This window comes from Lacerta agilis, chromosome 5 (assembly GCF_009819535.1).
Source record: "Lacerta agilis isolate rLacAgi1 chromosome 5, rLacAgi1.pri, whole genome shotgun sequence".
Classification (NCBI taxonomy): Eukaryota; Metazoa; Chordata; class Lepidosauria; order Squamata; family Lacertidae; genus Lacerta; species Lacerta agilis.
The window spans coordinates 63739157-63755838 of record NC_046316.1 but is presented as its reverse complement, the minus strand read 5'-3'; the positions used below and the strand labels follow the sequence as shown (position 1 = coordinate 63755838).

At 42.0% G+C, this 16682-nt stretch overlaps 1 protein-coding gene across 1 annotated transcript; it reads left to right on the top strand.

Annotated features, from left to right (window-relative positions):
• The first annotated feature begins 1286 nt into the window (after window positions 1–1286).
• RBP2 (retinol binding protein 2) lies at window positions 1287–10258 on the top strand. The gene is made up of 4 exons (XM_033150237.1): window positions 1287–1442; window positions 3514–3692; window positions 6786–6887; window positions 10117–10258. Exons 1-4 carry the CDS (start codon window positions 1370–1372, stop codon window positions 10168–10170), a joined length of 408 nt encoding a protein of 135 aa, XP_033006128.1. The 5' UTR covers window positions 1287–1369; the 3' UTR covers window positions 10171–10258.
• Window positions 10259–16682: the final 6424 nt, after the last annotated feature.

Below are 16682 nucleotides of genomic sequence, written 5' to 3'. Positions count from 1 at the left end.
AGGGGTCCATAAAAGCCTAGCAGAGGAATCACAAATTTATAAGCAAGCGATTTGCAGTCATAAGTCAGCAGCATGCCAGGTAGAGTTGTGTGGGGCAGTGTGTTTCATTGAATTGAGTGGAGTAATTGATATTTGAGATAGCAGGTGTGGTGGAGTATGGGTGAAGGCAGCAACTTTTAGACTACGGTACTTTCTGGCTGTTTTGTTCATATTTTTGTATAGACTACAATTACTTATAACTGTTTTCTTGTGGAGTTCCTAATTTTATTATCTGACTTAGTGGGGTCAGCTCATAATGGCCCAGGCATTGCAACAGCTTTTGTTCAGTGCTGCAGCTGTTGTTATTTATCTCTTGTAAGCTGTATTGGGATTCACTTCAGTGGAAAGCAGAATGGAAATACAACCAATATATTTGTATCTAGCTTTTCTATAATTGGGGTTGCTACTTCAGTCTGGACCATAATGTCCTAGGATTGGTGCTGGTGAGCAGTAGTAGGGGCTATTTCAGCACCAGGCCTCCTTGGACAGCTGCTGTAGCCCAAACACCCTGCTAGGGCTCAACAGTACAGATGCCTCTTTCGTCCCTCCTACTACCGGTAGTTCATTTCCCCAGCTACCCTAGGGAAGGAATGGACCACCTCCTACATTGGTGGTGGCAGTAACAGGCAGCATCAATGCGCTGATCATTCCCAGGCAGGAACCAGCATTTTAATTTCCTACCATGTCTGACAACATCTGGAGGGCATCACATTGACTATCCCAGCACTAAACATTTGCACAAGTGGTGACTTGGAGCTCAAAACAGGCAGGGAATGGCTGGTTGTGCCTTTGTTACAATCAGCCTTCAACTTGCAGAAGATCTTTTCTTGTCCTTTATGTGATTTGTGTGTCTTTCTTTCTGTTTGGATGACACAGCATCATGAACATTTCTATTAAAAGTAAATGTTGGATTCTTCATACATCCAGAACATCCACAGAATGTAAACAGGAGTTAAGGAAATTCTGAATAAGCACACACATACACACAATCACGTTCATATAACATGCTATTATGTAGTCCATCTTCCAGAGTTGTGCTCCCATCAATGTTTCTCTTCTCTTCTTTTATATTTTACAAAGGTCATTGCAACATCATTTTCTCTCTGACTTCTAACCTCTGAAATCTGTTTGCTGCCTCTGCTTTGTCCTCTTGAACCTTGGTAATGCAGGGAACGTTCTGTTTAGGTTATCTCGCTGACCCTTAGACTTTATTATCTTGGAAACTGTAAACTTCACCCAAAGAAATATAAAAAGGACAGAATTACAGTAAGCTCTTTCTCCTTTCCAAGTTCCATATCTGAGCCATCCCTGGATTTAAATCCTAGCCACAATGCCTGTTGATTACACTGGAACGTGGGTGATGGTATCCAATGACAACTTCGAAGGTTACATGGTTGCTTTAGGTAAATATAAAAATGAGAATTTTGAATTGGTGGGATACTTTGTTCTACATTTAATATAAAAATAAGCGAATAAGATTTAATTCAACATTAACTTTTGCCTTTATAGCAAGCCATTTCTAAGCAGATATATATTGAAGTAAGCCCAGTGAATACAGTGGAATATGCTTCCTAGCAAGTACGTTTTATCTAAAACATTTCTCTTTGGAGGTTTTCTTCTCTCTTTCTCCCGTACAAAAGAATTTGTCGGTCATATTTCAACGCCTATGCTATATATGAGAGATCATTGAACAGGCATTCTATAGCTGAAAGGCACAGGTGGTTTGCAAACTGCAAATGGGTCAGAAAACTGCAAATGGGTCAGAAAACCTTTACAGTACAATCCTATGCACATCTACTGAGTAGTAAGGTAAGGATGACTAAGTCTTGCTCCCAGGAAAGTGTGCATAGGGCTGCAGCTTGAATCTTGTATGGTAATGTTTATAAGAAGCTCTCTGTGCTCCCAATTTGGTGCCATAATCAACAACCTGAAAGACAGGTGGTGCCTCTGGAAAATATCTCCCCCTCCCCAGCTAGGCCATCTCTGCATTAACAGCATAAAAATGGCCCTAAATGTGCCACAGTTGTCCCTGTATTTTATTTAACTCCTGGTCAGCATCAGGTGGGTTGTTCAAGCAAAGAAGGTTGTTTTAATTGTACTTATGGATCATTAGCCACACTATTCTTCCTAAGTACAAGAGGGACTTCTGACCCCCCCACTCCCCACCAGTCACTGAGACCATGTTAAAATAATGTAAGCAGCATGTTGCACCTAGATCTTAAATGTTTATACTACCACCTGTCATCCTGCCAGGATGTCCCTGCAGCATCTCAGCAGTCAGGACACCCTGTTCTGTGGCGATATTTGCTCATGCAGCGAATCTGGCCACAAGCCAGCAGTCCAATGGCCAAGATTGCTAGTCAGATAAAAATAGAAAAATAGCATTGAACAGTTGCGGTGTAGAAAAAGTCCTATAGGGACCTGGGAATAAGTCCCATTGAATTCAACAGGCCTTACTTCTGAGTAGACATACTTAGGGTTGCACTGTTAGTCACTGAGGATGGTATTCAACTAAGTTTTACTCAGAGCAGAAAATAATAGACCTAACACAATCATGTTCATTAATTTTAAGTGGTCTACTCTAAGTAAAATTTAGTTGAATAACACCCTAAATATATCTATATCTATATCTATATCTATATCTATATCTATATCTATATCTATATCTATATCTATATATCTACCAGCTTTCTGCCAAAGTGAGTTACTTCTTGATAAGTGTTCAGAGAACTGCCTTAGATTACAATCCTGTTAAACAGTTAAACTTGTGCAGAAGTGCAATTCAGGTGAGTGATCTTTCCACAGCAGTGCTAAGTACAGCTGTACCTTGGTTGATGAATGCCTTGCGAGTCAAACGGTTTGGCTCCCAAACGCCACAAACTCGGAAGTGAGTGTTCCGGTTTGTGAACGTTCTTTGGAACCCAAACATCCAAAGCCAGTTCCGTGGCTTCTGATTGGCTGCAGGAAGTTCCAAAAGTGCCTTGGTTTCCAAACATTTTGGAACGGATTCCATTTGACTTCTGAGGCATAGCTGTCAACTTTCCCCTTTTCTTGCGAGGAATCCTATTCGGAATAAGGGAATTTCCCTTAAAAAAAGGAAAAAGTTGACAGCTATGTTCTGAGGTACGACTGTAATGTGTTCCATCAGCACAAGGATTGCCACTTGTGCAAAGGAACCTTCCCCCCTTCTCCCCCTTTGCACCCTCTAAATCTGTTATGGGGACTCTCCAACCCTGCAAAGCAGATGGGCTACACATGCGGAAAGAAGAGATGGAAAGTTCCATTATGTAAACAGTACTGATGGACTCTGATACCGGTAGTTGTATACTGGCAGTATCATATGGCCCAGGATGTAATACTCTCCCCCCCCCCCAAGCAGAAAGTCCTATTGGGCAGACATTACTTTATTGTTTATAAATGTATGTTTGAAGTTAATCAGGCCCATTGTTAACATATTTATTGGTGTGTCTGCAGGCATTGGCCTTGCTACGAGAAAGATTGCAAACCACCTGACACAAACGAAAGAAATTATTCAAGAGGGAAACCATTTCAAGACGAAAACGCTGAGCACTTTCAGGAACTATGAAGTGAATTACACCATAGGAGAGGAATTTGAAGAGCACACCAAGGGGCTTGACGACCGAGTGGTGAAGGTAGAAACTTATGATTTGCTTTCCATTTACACAGCAGTCAACACCAGCACCTGACATTCAAGAAAACAGGTTGAAAGCAAATTATAAATGTTAAAGAAATGTTTATTTATAAAGAAGCCGCTATTTGCATTTCAAAACGTGGATGTTTTCCTGTTGCAACTATTTATTCCATATGTAAATCATGACAGTTTTTCAGCTCGTTGACAGCAAGACAGAATTATTTTTTCAGCTCCTCATGGTTCCACCAGATACTTATATATCCCCCGCTGGCACCTCTGGACTCCTCACAGGCTATAGCAAATCCCGCTTTCTGGTGGAAGCAACTGCTGAGCCACTGCATATGACCATTCTACCTGTGGCGGCACATTTTTTTTTTCATGTGAGTTTATGCTAGCCCCCTGTAGCTCCCTGTTTCTGGAGAACTTTTTAACCAGAGTCCAATCTATTCACACATTAAAACCGTTCTGAAAATGCTTTTTTTTAAAGCATTTTTAAAAATGCATTGAATTTTCCATAAAGCTCACCATTGTCCTCTAGTGTCACATTGTATATCACAATTAAGACACACTTAAAACATTTTATTTGCAGCTGTATAGCTGAGTCCCAGGAGTCAAATGAGCCTGATGCAAGCTGTTTTCCTAGTTAGGGCTGCATCATAGTCAGTGGTGGGCCAAATTTGTGAGCCAGGAGCTGAGCCAGAACGTTGAGGTGCCTGCACATCAAAAGCCAAGAAGACCTTGTGGCTCATGCATGAATGCTCTTGGAAGACTTTTATATGCTTTCCTGTCTAGTGGAGTCCAATGGCCCTTCCTGAGTAGGAAGGACCATTCCACAGCTGGAGGGTATGAGTATGTTCACTTTAGTGGCTTAAAATCCAGTGAGGTCAAACACACACACCCCTCTGTGTTTCAAGTCACGGTTTTAGAGAGGGGAGAGGATGTCTTCACCCGAAGTTCTCCCTAGTTCCTCCATTGCTTCTGGTTCTAAGGAGAAAATTATAATATGGAAGACAAGCAGTGCTGTCAAAATTGTAACTGGTTAATAATAATAATAATAATAATAATAGAAATGCCCATAGGTTTATTCATCATTTACCAAGCTGTGAGATAGTTATGTCTATCTTGACCTATTATGCAGGGTTGGAACGTCTAGTTTTGCCACCTGAGGTGAAATGGGAAGGTGCTGCCGCCCTGCTGCCCTAACATTCCCTCTGAAGCCTCACTTGCCAGGATCACACGAGTTCCATGAGATCTTGCCAGAAGCAGCCATTATCACCTCTCCTCACTTCTCAGGTGGTGGCAGGGGCAAGGCAGGGAATACCATCCCACGGGATTCCACAGCCTGAGGCAGCTGCCTCAGTATGCCTCATGGGTGGGCTGGCTCTGCTATTATGGAAAAGTTAGTTCCTGTGTTTTGTTGTTGTTGCTACTGTTTTCCCAGCAATAAGATCTGACCACTCTCCTTGGGGGGGGGGGACTCTCTGGATTTCCCTTGAGGGATGATAATTGCATTGATCTGTCTCTCAGAAGATATTGGTCTGATTCTGAGACAATTTTTATTTAAATTCATTTCCATCCATTGAATTGAGCTCTCCGTGAGGGAACTCTCAAGGCGAGGTCTCTTTTCCCATATAGCTGCTTTTCAGCGGGTAGCTTCCCTCTCCTCCAATTTGATTACATTTTATTCCTGATTGTAACCTAATCTGTGCCTACATCATTTGGTATCTACAAAGCTAAAATAGAATGGCAAGCATTACAATAGCCAAATCATTTCCTCTCCCCTCCCCAAGATAATGTGGAGGAGCATGCTGCTCGTAGCCAACATCTTTCCTATTATCTGTGACCTTTTCACGCCCTGACATCACAGCATGCTCCTTATACCTCTGTCAAAGCTATCCTTTACCAGTCCTGTCTCGGGTAGAAAACTGCCTGTTCCCTGAACTTTCAATAACCTCAATTTTCTCCTATCGTCACTGTTGTTATCTGACGGAGAGTAGAAAAAGGCATCTTATTTCTTTTATAATTCTATCTGATTTCTTATCAAGATGATTTCTGCCCGATATTCCCCCACCGACACAATGCTGTTTTTGCAGGAGGCTCAGGAATTAATTATTTTTAAAGAGAGCTGTTCTTTTGCAATCTGTCCTTTTCAGCGCAGAGAATGTGGGATGTTGCCAGACAGCCGCAGAATGTACAGAGGTCATATTTTTCTCCCGATCACAATTGTAGTGAAGCAGCACTCAAATGGAAGAAAGAGACTATAATTCAAAGAACTCCTCTGGTGTGTGCCTGCACTAATACAGTAGCTGTGATCAGGGCATCCCCATTCTTCTTATTGCACTTCCAGCTGAGGAGTGGCTCCAAGATGCCTCTAGTTCACACACAAAGCGCTGTCTTTTATAGTAGTTTGACCATGATAAGGTTGACTCAACCATTCCTTCCATTTCCTTTCTGTTCCCCTTTCCCCAGCATTATTCTAGCAGTAAACACCTGTTTTGGTTAGCCTGAAAATAAATTTGGGGACCATTTACATATTAGAAGATGCTCCTATGCGAAAGCTTTGAACCCAAGCTGCTGTGAACAATCTCTTCCCTCCCGATAACCCCCCACACACACACACACATCTACAACAGAGGTGCGTGTGCATGTGTGTTAATGTTGTAGCTGTTAAAATGATCCACGGCTTTTCCTGCTGCTGTGCTTTACAGTGCGTTTGTGGCTTTCTGCTGAGGGAGAACGGAATAATGCAAATTTCATATCTGTGCTCCCCTTTCTGGAGACAAATCCTGTCATAAATTCACTTTATTTAATTATCTTCTTTTGTGCGTATATTATGGATCATTGTGTCAGGAGAAATAGCTGGGAATTGAAAACATAAAACACTTTTAGTGACACTATAGGCTTTCTGCTTAAATTTGGGGAGCTGGGAGAGAGGGGAGGGCGGTGGCATTTGATTGTTATGTGTTCCCTCTCCCTCCCCCCCCCACCAACTCTATGCTGCCATTATGTCACCTTGACTCCAGTTTATTCCGATTTGTTTTTAGCCACACACGTTTCTACCATGTTGCTGAACTTTATCATTTGATCCCTGCAGACGCTGGTGACCTGGGATGGTGATAAACTAATCTGTGTCCAGAAAGGTGAAAAGAATAACAGAGGCTGGAAACACTGGATTGAAGGAGACAATCTGCATCTGGTAAGAGCCAAAATCATTCATGAAAGATATACCAATAGCAGGAAAATTCAGTAACTTGGGGGGAAAGGGCTGTAGTTTTCCATGCAGCAGGTACCAGGTTCAATCCCTGGTGTCTCCAGGGGGCTGGGAACCCCAGAGAGCCGCTGCCCATGTTGACTATTCTGAGTCTGGCTTCCCTTCCTAGCATATCATTGCCATAATGAACAAAGGCATATATTTGCTTCCACCTAATTTGAAGCTATCAGGAGTATTATTTACCTACAGAAAAGATGTTCTTAGGGGGTTGTAAGAAGAATGATGCAGAAAAGCAGGTCAGAAAATTGCTCTCAGAATAACCATCAGGCATCCGGTATATACAATCTCTAAAGCATATAATTTAGTGCCACTGGAAAAGCTGAGTTCATACAGCTGGGTTAGTAAATGAAGTCCAAGCCTGACATGTAGTAAGCTTAAGTGGGGCTACAGGGGCCTGTAAAGAAAATAAGCAGTCAGTGAAGTATGGAAAAAAATAAATGAGAGTTTACATATTAAGAGGACTCGAAAGAACAATCGGGAAAGTGAACAGGCAGACTTGGGTGAACCAAAGCATTCCAATTCAGTTTTCAAAGCTCTTTACAGGCACAAGCCTCAGTGAAGTAAATGAACAGGCAAAGGAGATGGAGATCTTCAGCAGACAAACACACATAGCTTTTGGAAATAAACCTGCATGTTTACTTCCTCTGATATGGATCTAGCTGCATAATCCCTAATGGCTTTGCACATCTTCTCCATGTAGAACAGGATGGCTTGATGAGTTAATAATTTTCTCAAACACTTTCCATATCCCCATTCTAAACACATTTAATTGAAAATTAGTGCAATGGGATTTTTTTTCCAGCTGAAGGGGCACATACCCTTATATGAAAACCTTCTGGGGGCCATATGCCACTGCTAGGGGCTGGGGGAGAAGCAGAAGCTCGTGGAGCAGCAAATGTTAATTTTATCTTTTTACAGTAGGCTTTACACACACACACACACACACACACCTCTCAACAAGAAGCATTATCAAAGTCCGAGGACACATTCTAGCCAGGCAAAACACACTCAAGGAAGTGCAAAGCCAAGCTAATTGGAAGTTTTGTCTGGGATGAAGGGAAGGGGATGAAAAGGAGTTATGGGCTCAGGGGAGTCCTGAGGGATAGATAGGCTTGCAAACCTCTTAGGTAGACTTCTGAATCACCCACCCAAAGGATGCCCTTCCGCTTCCCTCTAAGTCCCACTATTCTGTTCCGTTCCGGAGCAAGTTTAGAAGCAGCACTTTTACACACCCTGATCCCTAAAACATTTGAAACATCCTCTGGAATCCAGATTCAACAAACCTTGTAACCAGATCGCTTGAGTTCCGGTACATTCCAATAAGTTCTAGTAGCTTGATATGGTTCTAGTACCTGTAGTTTAATATGGCAACAGGGTACTCCATTAGATTATCCTTTGGTCTGATCCACCAGGGCTCTTCTGTTACATGTAACCCCAATCTCCGAGTGGTGCAAGATTCCTGTACTGCAGACACTTACCTAGTGTTTGTGTTTCCTTTGGAAATGAGGCACAGTAGAAACTGTGGCGTCTTTATGATATATGGCTTGTTTACACACATGTACAACCTGAGCCTATGATGGAGAGGTCAATGCATTACGCTCCAAGAGGGTTCTGTTTCTCCCACTGCTGGATCCAAAGAGATCAAACATGGCTTTTTGTCCCTATGCTTAGCTTGCTGTGTTTAACAGACTGACACCTTGTCTCTCAGTGGAAGGAGGGGCTCACGCTCATCTACCCTCCGGCACAGAGTATCTGCTTTGTTAATCACCCCTTACCTTTCTTTTGTTCTCCACAATAGCTTTTCTTCCAGGTGATTTCCCGAGCACAGAGAAACTGCCTTGGCCTGTATTTTGACACTGTTAAATTCAACGTCTGGCAGCCCATCTTAATAGTCCATCTTAATAATCCAATGCTTACTAGACACAGGGATTTAGGGGAGTCAAGGCACCCACAAACGCTTAACAATACTAAATGGTGGACACTCACCAGATTCCAGTTAGTCCCTTAGTCAAAGTTTTATCACAGGTGGACTGAAAAATCTGCTGATGGATTCCATTTAAAAACAGAATTTGGCAGCCTTCATCAACATTGCAGAACCTCATGACACATCACAATTTTCTCCCAACCGCAGGGGTGAAGGAGATGGTATTCGAAATTAAATTAAATTAAATTATGATTCATTAGCTTGAGGTACTTTCCCTTTCACCCTGATAACAGCTTTGCACAATAGATTATTATCCCCATTTTACAGATGAAGAACCATAGGGTAGTAGCTTATCCATATGAACTTAACTGAAAAAAGAAAAAAATCCCCCCTCTCTCTCATATATATATATAATCTCTCCTTTGCAAATTATGTTTAGAATTAAAAAAATCCCGCTGCTATTTTTTGCAACATTCTACCTCTGTTTACATTTTCACTATCCAAGCCTGCATAGCTCACTTTAATACAAAACTGACTATTTGCAAACTCTGAGAGGCCAGTCTAAAGGGATGAGGGATTAATTTCACAGACTTACAATAGGAAGCTACCTACTCATTTCTATTCTTTTCACGATCATAAAATTCTGGCTTCACTTTTAGCAAAAGAAGGTCAATAAGATGAATAAAATTACCACTGGGTTGATTTCATCCCTGCAGAAACCAGAATTTTATCCTGCTCTGTGCCAGACCTGCTTTATATTGTTATGAAACAAATTCAGAATTGTCCAGTAATCTCATTGGCCAGATTTGTTAGGGTTGGTGTAACATTCTGAGCAAAGATCCACATTGTGTTGGGAAGCCAACTGACAAAGTGTTATACTTACCTCCTGTTACCTTCAAAGCTTTTCCTTCTCTCCTTTTGCAATTTCCTTATTGCTTCAGTGAGTTTAATAAATTACAGTATGTTGGTTAATAATAGACAATGCAACATCCCACAGTTACAGAGCAATTCCTATCCATTTCCCCATTTTTATCCTTTGTAAAAGTCAATTCAAGTGTCAGAATTTAATTACTGCAACCTGTAGTGCTTGCTGGCTGATTGGTTATATAAAATACGCTGCTTTTTCCCTTTTAATAGCCCAGCCTCACGGTTAATGCTGTGGCTTGGCTGTTTTCTCTGCAAGTCTGGAAGGGAATTGTCTGTGCTTACCGATGGTTTTTAATGTTGTAGGAGCTGACATGCGAAGACCAGGTGTGCCATCAAGTCTTTAAGAAGAAGAATTAAATGTATCTGAATCCCATCCAGCTGCACATTGTGTAATTATTATATTCTTTGCTGAATTAAATAAATAAAACCTTGACACTGCCAGAGATCTGCTGTTCAGTTCAATGAGTGGGAAGCTTCTTATAGTAGCATCAAACACTCTCCTACGTTGTTTTTTTTAAAGAGCTCTTGCTTTCCAAAGTTAAATAATGTATGTCTTGTTCTTCTTAATTGTCCCCCCCACGTAAACCTTGGCAAAAACATTTCAGCACCAAAGACAAAATGTCCTCCAGCAGCGATGTAAGAAATAAGCACACTTACCTTGACAATGGCTATCACTCCATGACAGTCTAATATACATTTCAATGATGATGAGGACAAAGCCTGTGTTCACTGTACTTTTTCTAACTCACTTAGCTATGGGTCACCAGGACTCTAGTTTCAGGCAACAAAATGTCTCAGTGGGCTGGGAATGAGACTCAAAGCCACTAATAGCTAGATCACTAATTTAAATTTAGGAAAGGAAGATTGCAGCCATCAGGAAAGTTCTCTGAACAAACCTAATTTGTTTCTAGTTTGTGTTCCTCAGAAAGGGGTCTCTGAAAACCCACCCCACAGATATTCAACAGGCTTAGCAAGAGGTTTAACTCATGCCTCTCAGAGTGTTTCACATCAGGGAGGGTATCATGGCTTCAACTATATCTCAACTGCTGTCCGAGGCTAAATAAAGGAACTAAATTTGATGTGTATACTTAATATTGTCTAAATTTACACAATAACATTTACAGGTAGGGCTGATGTGGCCAAGAGGTGTCCTAAAGCACATGTACCATATGGGTACTCTTGTCAGGGGTCAGTACTGTATTGCCTGTCTCAAGACTTCTTGAGCCGAATTCCACTTTTCACAAAATGCGAGTGTAAGCTCTGCTGTGGTGGCCGAAGAGTCTGTAACCCAGTGGTGGGGAACCCTTTCTCCAAGCCAGGGCTACATTCCCTCATGGACAACCTCCCAGGGGCTGCATACCAGTAATGTACCTTTGTACAGGAGGCCACATTCCAGTCATGCAGAGTTAGAAGTTTTACACATGCCTGTTCATCCTCCATCCAGCAAAGCAAGGGGATGGATGGGACACAGTCAGGCATGGCCCAGGCCTATCTTGCTTTGCTGCCTGAGGTGGGTGGGAAGGTGCCACTTCCCTGCTGCTCCTGCTGCCCCTGCTTCACCGCTGCCCCACCACTGAAGCCTTGCTTACCAAGGTAATGCAGCAGTAGCTTCCAGTTGAGCTCATGAGAACTTGTGGAACTCTTGAGAGATCCCACCAGAAGTCTCATGGGATTCCTGAGGTAGCTGCCTCATGGGCAGCCTGGTCCTGATAGCAGCCCAAGAACACATTACAGCCAGGCAAAAGCACATTATGAGAGTGCAGAGCATGGTCAACAATGTGTGTGGATTTTGGAGCATTACAAGGGTGATACAGAGAGGTCTGAAGGGGCACATTAAGCCCCTAGATCTGTACAGTAGTTTCTTTCTTTCTTTTTTAGGGGGAGAGGCTTGCAAAAATGCATACGAAAAGATGTTTGTTAGGGAAAATCCACACTAAAATACTGGTGATTTTTCATGAAGTTGTTGTTGTTTAATGCAAGCTGCTGCAGAGACATGGAGAACTGGATTTAAGATTGAAAGAATGAGAACTGAAATGGACAGATCCTTCCATCTTTTCTGCTTGCAGACACTTTGGGAAAGTTTATTTCAAGACTTTATTTCAGGACCTAAAGAAATAGTAGGGTGAGCAATCAATTGGGCACGAGGCCATTTTAAGTTGTAGAAACCCTATTTCCCTGTCAAGAGCTATCGGGGCTCAAACTGGGAAATTCTGGGTGCTGTGCAGTTGGCTGCTCAACTGCATGTTGCATCATCGGCGTAGGCGGCTTGTGGTTTTTAGGCCTCTGACTGATATGTGAGTCATTAGTTAGTCAATAGTCACTGACTTCTCCTGGACAGGAAGGAGGCTTCCTTTTTCCTGTTGCTTGGGCAACAACAGCTCAACCTGAACCCACAGCGTCAAAAATTATGCAGGATGCATATCAGTGGCCCCACCCACAAGGTTCCCTTGTGTACAGTAGTTTCTTATATCTGCTGTAACCTTTTGATAGCTCAATGCACAGAAATGATCCACGTGTGGAAAATGGTGCCGGGATAGGGTCAGTGGGCACAATTCTGATCCTAATGCCTAGTATATAAACCGTCAAGACTGTGTGACAAACAGAATGCGGCTGTGGCTATGAGACCACATGTTTCACACAGGCCCTCTTGACATTGCCAGCATACATGCCAAGATCACACAAAACAGAAAGAAATGAAATGAAGAAAGAAAGAAAGAAAGAAAGAGAAAGAAAGAAAGACAAGACTTAAGAAATAAAGAAAGAAAGAAAGAAAGAAAGAAAGAAAGAAAGAAAGAAAGACAAGACTGTAGGAAGAAAGAAAGAAAGAAAGAAAGAAAGAAAGAAAGAAAGAAAGAAAGAAAGAAAGAACAAGACTGTGTGAAACATGCGGCTGTGGCTATGAGACACAGGTTTCGCATCAAGCCCTCTTGACATTGTCAGCAATGCATACATGCCAAGATCACACAAGAACAGAAAGAAAGAAAGAAAGAAAGAAAGAAAGAAAGAAAGAAAGAAAGAAAGAAAGAAAGAAAGAAAGAAAGAAAGAGGGGGAGGGAGGGAGGAAACTAGCCGCTTGAAAAATGGTGCAGAATAAAACAAAATCACATACCCCATGCACACACAAATTTTAAACTTCCAAATTCATCATAATGTATTTTATTCATGAACTCAGTCCTTTAGACCTGCATGTTCTGAAAAGGAAACACATGTAAGGTAATGTATTATGTTGCAATTTGCAACAGTACTGGGTGATTTCAACAATGCTCATTATGTTCCATTTCCTACTAAACTACCGGTACCACAAAGTCCGCTATCTTCCTCGCAGCAGGAGAAACATTAGCATTCAGGTGGGTGAAGGCGGGGGTGAGTTCTGACCAATAAATCAGAGAGCATTCACTCAGAGCCTCTTAACACCTTGATAGTGCAATATTATGTGAATCAGGGATCCAAACTACACAATGTGGTATCTACGTATCTGTGCCCTTAAGGGCAAGTTTGGTTAGAAAATTGCCAGCATGGAGGGCAGCAGTCCTGATCAGGACTATAGAGCATGATGGACTTTTAACACTTTTAACACTTCTGCTGTATGCTAATCAGTGCTGGGGGAACCCAAGATGCATTGCAAACATTTGCTCCCATTTAAGCAAATGGAAAGTTTTTACCAATGCAAATTGCAGGTGCAGGAGGCTTGTTCAGGGTGGCACGGGAGTTAAAGTCTCTTATGCACTCTCATGCACTCATGCCATGTTAAGGCCCCAACCCAAATCAGAACCCCATGCTGGCAATTTGTGTAAAGAATAAACCTCTGCCCAGTGGCATAGATACATAGTGAATGTATCATTTCACTTATCATTTATCTGATCCATCACCTTGCATGGTATATGCAGGAGATGACCCACATACAACTCAATGAAGTCCACTTTCCACCCTGATCCTCCCCAGCTGCAGTCTATAGCTATTGCCTCCAATGGGACATCCATCTTGCCACATTTTTATCCAGCTCTGGTTCTCCTGTGGGCTCTAAACACAAGTTTCTTGTTACTGTACACTGGAAACATTTTTCTTCTTATTGTTAATTGTTCTGGGAGCTTGGCTGTGAAGCCTTATAGAAATTTGAGAGGCGGGGAACCTATATTTCATAGCAGGAATGGAAGGAGTTAATTAGCTAACCTGTATATATTTACCTGAATGTATTGTTAGTCCAGAAGTATAAAAGAACTTTTTAAGCTTTTCTGTATGAAACATCTCTGTAAAAGCTGTGAACTTTGATCTGCAAGCTTTGCCTTACTAAGTGTCTGGAGATAACACAGAGAGTAACTGTCCTTGTACAGAGAGGAACTGTTGCCTAGGTCAGAGATAGGATGGCCTTGCTGGAGTGCGCATGAACCAACTCAGGGCTAAAAGTCCTTTTGCCTTATATGTCCTTTTGCCTTATATGTACAACAGGAAATGTACAACAGGAAATGTTCCTTAAATGGACAAGGATGTACAAGAGGCAGAGGCAGAGAACTGTCTATAAGAACTGTCTGGAAATTGGCTAGTTTTGTACTTGCTTGGCTATCTAAACACCGAGGTACCTCTGCATGCAGAAAATAAATCTTTCTCTCTCTGAAGCCAGCAGCCTCAGGTCTTTTCTGCTTCCATGTTTTCTCACCGGGCGCAACCATGGGAACCCGTAGGGGCAAATAAGGCTCCAAGAATAACATATGGACTTGGGCTATGGCATGGAGAACAATGTCTATACTGTATAACAAGTCTTCAACCCCTGCGTCAGCAACCACAGGTGAGTGGTGAGGCCACATCAGGTGGGTGAAAGCAGGCTGCCATGTTGGATTCCAGCTTAGGTTTGCAAATGTGTGCATTGGTCCCAAAATACTGGCAATCCATGTTCTACAAAGTGCAAAGTTCTACAGAGAGAGCAGCTGTGGATCCCTTCTTTCCCAGCTTTCAAGATTTTGCATGGATTGAATTACTTCTGGCGGACAACCCCCATCAATTCACATTGGGCAGCAGACACCCAACATTTTATTCTAGTTTCAATGGAGACTGAGTACTTGCTTTCCCACCTACACAATCCGCACATAAATCTAGATCTATTGTATATATATTTTTACCCCTGAAAAGTGCATCTTGAGAAATTGGTTTCATTCCAAAAACAAAAGCTTGTTGCAAATCGATTCTGCATCACCCTGCAGTGTGTACATTTATTCAAGTAAGCACACCCACCAATGTGGACAACAGGATCTAGACTCAATCCAGATTGAAAGCAGCATGTTGAGGATGAGCATGAACTCTTCTAGAATGAGAAAAACTACACTTCTGCGTCACTAATTGGGTGTGGATTTGTGGTGGAGACTGCTTTCTTATTACGATATATCCTTCAGAATGGTTTCAGGAGAATAACCAGAGAGAACTTGTTCTTCTTCCTCTCATGTTTCACAGATCTTTACATACACTTTCTATTCATCACACAACTATATGCCAGGATGGTGTCTGTATCTTTTTCACATGGTCGGGAGCTGGGTGGCAGGGGCAAGGGAGTCGGGAAAGTTTTTAAGAGGGCCCCAGTTCATAAAGTTTGAGAAAGACTACTCTAATACACACAGAGAGAGGAAGCAATTTAATTACAATATTTGTTTCTGCTCTAATTGGCAAGTTCACATTTAGCTGTAATGCAGAGAGATTAATAGGACAACAGATGCACTTACGTTTTTAATGCAGGGTTGGGTCCTCTTCCTTCCTCCCTGCTCCCACACATACACAGCAGAAGAGGCTCTTTTCACATTTAATTTGTGAGTGATTGGACGGGTAGCGGTGGGGATGGTTATTAATTTTGGTCTTCTTGATTGCACTTGTTATGCAGATCTGAAGACTGGAAGATGAGGTGGAATCATTTTGTGAAAATGAGATTAAAGGAAAATTAACCAGACATGCATTTTGAGAGCTGCAAAATTTTTGTCAATTATTTCCCCCACTTCCTACTTGCTATAATTAGATCTTGTGTTGCACCGTGACTGATTACACTCAGAGACTAATACATGAGAGGGAAGATGGCGGAATAATCAGAAAAGCTATAGGGCCCTGTGATGTCACAAAATAATGCCAACTGTGAAATAACATTTTGCTTGCGAAAAATCCCGAATTCAATCCCAGGAATATCCAGTTACAAATAACAAAGTACACTGAAAGCTTGCAAAGCTACACCCAGTCAGAATACTGGTCTATATGTTCCAACAGTCTGGCTTAGAACAAAGCAGCTTCTGCGGGCTTTTTCATAGGTTATGCTGAACGTGCACAGGCATAGAAGCTGTGCTATCAACAGCTAACTGGAAAGCAGTGGTTCCACAGGGGAAAAATAAATAAAATAAATTGGGACAACAGAAACAACCAAAGCTGTTTGCCTCCCTCAAACACACTATCCATTGCAATGTGGGAAGAGGATTTGTGATAGACATGCTCAGACTATAGATATGACCATAGCCAGCCATTCTGGATAAGAGGAAAGTATAGCCATGAATGAAAATTTAAGCAATAGGTTTAGAAAGGAATGGATGTATTCTGGAGAGATGCTAAAAAACAATCAGTAGAAGAGAAGAAACAAAATAAAAAAAATAAAAAAATCCTTCTGGTAGCACCTTAGAGACCAACTAAGTTTGTTCTTGGTATGAGCTTTCGTGTGCATGCACACTTCTTCAGATACACTGAAATAGAAGTCTATTTCAGATACACTGAAATAGAAATCAGTAGAAGGTTACATTGATCTGGATTAGAGATAGCGGCGTAGCCAGACGCTCGGGCACCTGGGGCGGTTTCACACCCTGTGCCCCGGTGGTGGGATGAGCTACCCATGGGTGTGGGGCAAGTTCCCC